General features: G+C 50.9%; 1 protein-coding gene across 1 annotated transcript in view; it reads left to right on the top strand.

Annotated features, from left to right (window-relative positions):
• LOC133132146 (serine/threonine-protein kinase TAO1-like) overlaps positions 1-5,000 on the top strand; it is a 45,603-nt gene that overhangs the window by 34,915 nt on the left and 5,688 nt on the right. The window contains 6 exon segments of the mRNA XM_061247349.1: positions 351-554; positions 1,158-1,301; positions 1,778-2,014; positions 2,493-2,621; positions 3,686-3,889; positions 4,428-4,774. Coding sequence (XP_061103333.1) covers positions 351-554; positions 1,158-1,301; positions 1,778-2,014; positions 2,493-2,621; positions 3,686-3,889; positions 4,428-4,774 — 1,265 coding nt within the window.

Here is a 5,000-nt window from a genome sequence, read left to right as displayed (position 1 = left end):
CCCGCCAGCATATGACTGACCGGTGCTTCCACACCCTCTTGTTGGGTTACAGCACATTCGTTTAGAAAACGGTTCCAGAGTGACTTACTAAACAAAGCACAAGCTGACTGTGAGATTAGGCAAGAGCCGTGTTCACTGAGTGTGTATGTGTCTGCGCTTGTGTGTGTTTGTGTGTGTGTTTGTGTGTGTGTTTGTGTGTTTGTGTGTGTGTGTGTGTGTGTGTGTGTGTCTGTGTGTCTGTGTGTCTGTGTCTGTCTGTGTCTGTCTGCGTGTGTGTCTGTGTCTGTGTGTGTCTGTGTGTCTGTGTCTGTGTGCGCGTGTCTGTGTCTGTGTGTGTGCGTGTCCTGCAGGAGCCAGAGCACAGCGTGGGCCGGACAGGCACGGTGAGCAGTGTGGGCAGTAACCAGTCCATCCCCAGCATGTCCATCAGCGCCAGCTCCCAGAGCAGCTCCGTCAACAGCCTCCCCGACGCCGCCGACGACAAGAGCGAGCTGGACATGATGGACGGAGACCACACCGTCATGTCCAACAGCTCCGTCATTCACCTCAAACCGGTCAGTGTCCAACAGCTCCGTCATTCACCTCAAACCAGTCAGTGTCCAACAGCTCCGTCATTCACCTCAAACCAGTCAGTGTCCAACTGTCATTCACCTCAAACCAGTCAGTGTCCAACTGTCATTCACCTCAAACCAGTCAGTGTCCAACTGTCACCTCAAACCAGTCAGTGTCCAACTGTCATTCACCTCAAACCAGTCAGTGTCCAACTGTCACCTCAAACCAGTCAGTGTCCAACTGTCATTCACCTCAAACCAGTTAGTGTCCAACTGTCATTCACCTCAAACCGGTTAGTGTCCAACTGCCATTTATCTCAAACCGGTCAGTGTCCAACTGTCATTCACCTCAAACCGGTCAGTGTCCAACTGTCATTCACCTCAAACCGGTCAGTGTCCAACTGTCACCTGAAACCAGTCAGTGTCCAACTGTCATTCACCTCAAAGTGCAGTATCCAACACCTCCGTCCACAGCTGAGTGCTGTGTACTATAGGTGTTGTTGTAGTGTGTTATGAGCTGGGTTGCTGAGTGCTGTGTACTATAGGTGTTGTTGTAGTGTGTTATGAGCTGGGTTGCTGAGTGCTGTGTGTGCTCTGTGTTATCAGGAGGAGGAGGAGAGCTACCAGGAGGAGCCTGAGCCCCACAGCAGACCCTCTGAGCCACAGACGCCCCCCACTCAGGCCCCACGTCAGAAACCCCACTATCGCACCAACCGCGAACACTTTGCCACCATCCGCACAGCCTCGCTGGTGAGAGCGTCTCTCTCTCTCTCTCTCTCTCTCTCTCTTTCTCGCTCTCTCTTTCAGAAATACACTTCAAAAAGATGTATTACATTTTCTAAAAGTGGAAATAATTTCTATGTATGCACATATACTATGAAGTGTCTAGTTTTAAAATATACTGTAGTTAAATGTATTTTCAATATACTCCATTTCAGTAAGGGTCTCTATCTCTCTCAGAAAAGTTTTTGAGCAGGATCAAGGTACTTTATCGCTATTGGCCATGTCCACATCGCCAAACCATACTACATTTTTGCTATGTGTCTGCACAATATCTTGATTGTGAAACCTGCTTGATAGTATGTAGCCAACCGGCTACCTGAACCAGGGGTTAGCGGCGGAAACGAAACGACTGGAGACCGACGCGTCTCTCCAGGAACAGGGCTTGCGCTCACCCCCTCTCCCCCTCCACCCCCTCTCCCCCTCCACCCCCTCCACCCCTCCAGGTGACGCGGCAGATGCAGGAGCACGAGCAGGACTCAGAGCTGCGGGAGCAGATGTCGGGGTACAAGCGCATGCGGAGGCAGCACCAGAAGCACCTGATGGCGCTGGAGAACAAGCTGAAGGCGGAGATGGACGAACACCGGCTGCGTCTGGACAAGGAGCTGGAGACCCAGAGGAACAGCTTCGCCGCCGAGATCGAGAAGCTCGTCAAGAAGCACCAGGCCACCATGGAGAAAGACGTAGCGTAGCCCTTCTTACTCTCACGCTTAAGAGCGCCTCTGCTGGCCTGTTTTCTACCTGCATGCGTGTAATACTCACTCAGTATTTGGCCTGGCCTACAATTTATGTACAGCGAGTGTCGGCACAGCAGTTGGCCCCTACTATGACAGTTGTTCAAGTGCTGCAAACGTATTGACTTGCCTTGAACACCATTTATTCGCTATTTACGTAGATCTTTCTGGAAATACTTCACTATGCACGCTAAACTTTGTGCCAGTAAGCTTAATTGGTATGCATTTGACAGCCAATTCAAGATGGCTGCCAGGTGGTCCAGTGCTTCCTGTTGTTCACAGTTCTTGTGGAAAGGCATTTGATTTTGCGGCGGCCTGAGCCCGGTTCATTAACGCTCTCCCTCCTCTCTCTCTAACCTGTGTCTGTCTGAACTCTGTGTGCCTCCGCTTGTGTGGTGCGTCTTTGCGGGGGTGTCTCTGTCTGCAGGCGAAGACCTTCGCCAACGACGAGAAGAAGTTCCAGCAGCACATCCAGGTCCAGCAGAAGAAGGAGCTCAGCAGCTTCCTGGAGTCCCAGAAACGCGAGTACAAACTGCGCAAGGAGCAGCTGAAGGAGGTATGAGCCCCGCGTAGATATACTCCAACAGACCGTTTTACACTCAAGAGTGCTGCACTTAGGCAATAAGTAGTGTCAGGAAAGAACGTCTCATGGGGTGCAGTGTGAGGGATTTGGGTAATGCAGTAGGTTAAACTCTTTCTCTGGACGTCACGCACAACCGGTGACAGAAAGCGGAACGGAGGGCTCTGGAGTGCGTAGAAAAATACCCGAGAGTTGCACAGAAACGGCCCCATTCAGGATAACTGCGCTCAAAAAGAGTTCAGTAAAATGGAAAGAAAATAACTGAAGAGAATAAAATAATGTAATTCCAGGTCTTATTGATCTAATGAATAAAGGAAGCTGGCTGTGATTCTCTGAAGTCTCAGACTTCCAGAGGATGCTAAGGGTAGATTTGATTGAACAGTTTAAATATCTAATGACTTAAGGGCTAATGATGGGGCCATACACTGGGCATCTTGCATTCTGTAAATGGGGCCTGTGGAAGCTGGGTGGATGTTGAATTGACTCGTATTAATGGTGTATCACTCTGGAGAGGCCTGCATTCAGGGTTGCGTTGGCTGGGCATTGCTTTCCATGAATCTTTGCAGAGTTTGAGGGCTGTGCAGTTCTTCAAGGGCTGTCACTCCAGCACAAGTAGAAAAAAAAAGATGGCCCTCCGTAATACAGGCACCAGGCTGTCGCCCAGCTGCATTGTCTGTTCCCGTTTATCCCGATTTATGTGATATTCCTGTTCTGTTTGAATAATCCAGAAATCCAGATTTTCAGATGCTGAAAGTCTCTGTGGGCCAGCAGTATGTGGCATTACTGCTTAAAGTCCCCTCCTGTTATCAGATGTCATAGTACAAGAGCTCTTAATTGGTGTGATCGTAGGACATATCAAGGTTATCCGCCCCTGTGGTTGAAACATTTCATTCTCATGGTCAGTTTGTCCTGATTATTCGAGGAACATTTCTGCAATGGGATATCCTGGAAAAATCTGGCAAAAATCTTCATGCTTCATGCAAAATAATCTTTTTTTTTCCTCTTTTCCTCTTTTCCTCCCCCTGCCCTTTCCCCCCCAGGAGCTGAACGAGAACCAGTCAACGCCCAAGAAGGAGAAGCAGGAGTGGCTGTCGAAGCAGAAGGAGAACTTCCAGCACTTCCAGGCGGAGGAGGAGGCCAACCTGCAGCGGCGTCAGCGGCAGTACCTGGAGCTGGAGTGCCGGCGCTTCAAGAGACGCATCCTCATCGCCCGCCACAACGTGGAGCAGGACCTGGTGCGAGAGGTGAGCCCGCCGCCCGCTTCCTGCTTTCTGATCGCCAGCAGGGGGTGTGGGGAGAGGAATCTGTATTTTAAATTTCAAGGTCCGTACTCCGTTAAGTGATCGTTAAATGAGCGTCGTTGGTTTTGAGGGCTGTCGATCACTTATTATTATTATTTTTTTACTTAGTTGTTATCAATGCTCTCGTAACCGCTGCCAGCGACCTCTGGAAAGCAGAAATACTTTTGTCCCTCATACATCCGCCCCAGCTCTCTGGCTCTCATTTCTCCTTTACTGAAAATTATTGAATTGACATCAGTGTGTCCATATGGGTCAACTGATTTTCCCTGAACCGTTTTTCTTTTGAAATTCTAGCGCCACTGAAGATGGAAAGTAGCCAAAAAACACATTAGCCTCACGGTCAAAAAGCGAAACGAATGGAATATTTCTCATTTCTTAAGTCTCTTGCCAAACCTAAGGTCGGTGTAGGTTTGTAGAAGAATGGCTGCCCTGGTTTCTCTGAAGCAGAGCAGGGTGTGACCCGTCCCCTCCCTCCCCCCAGGAGCTGAACAAGCGTCAGACGCAGAAGGACCTGGAGCACGCCATGCTGCTGAGGCACCACGAGTCCATGCAGGAGCTGGAGTTCCGGCAGCTGGGCACCATCCAGAAGATGCGGGCGGAGCTGATCCGCCTGCAGCACCAGACCGAGCTCACCAACCAGCTGGAGTACAACAAGCGCCGCGAGAGGGAGCTGCGCCGCAAGCACGTGATGGAAGTGCGGCAGCAGCCCAAGAGCCTCAAGGTCTCTCTCCCTTTCTCTCTGCCTCCTCTTCACCTCCCTTCTGCCTGCCTCCCTTTTTCTCTGCCTCCTGCACTTCACCTCCCTTCTGCCTGTCTCCCTTTCTCTCTGCCTCCTGCTCTTCACCTCCCTTCTGCCTGTCTCCCTTTCTCTCTACCTCCTGCTCTTCACCTCCCTTCTGCCTGTCTCCCTTTCTCTCTGCCTCGCTTTCTCTGCCTCCTGCCTGTCTCCCTTTCTCTCTGCCTCCTGCTCTTTACCTCCCTTCTGCGTGTCTCCCTTTCTCTCTGCCTCCTGCTCTTCACCTCCCTTCTGCCTGTCTCCCTTTCTCTCTGCCTC

The sequence above is a fragment of the Conger conger genome, chromosome 7, assembly GCF_963514075.1.
Source record: "Conger conger chromosome 7, fConCon1.1, whole genome shotgun sequence".
Classification (NCBI taxonomy): Eukaryota; Metazoa; Chordata; class Actinopteri; order Anguilliformes; family Congridae; genus Conger; species Conger conger.
Note: the sequence above shows the minus strand (reverse complement) of the source record. Positions and strands in the feature narration are given on the sequence as shown.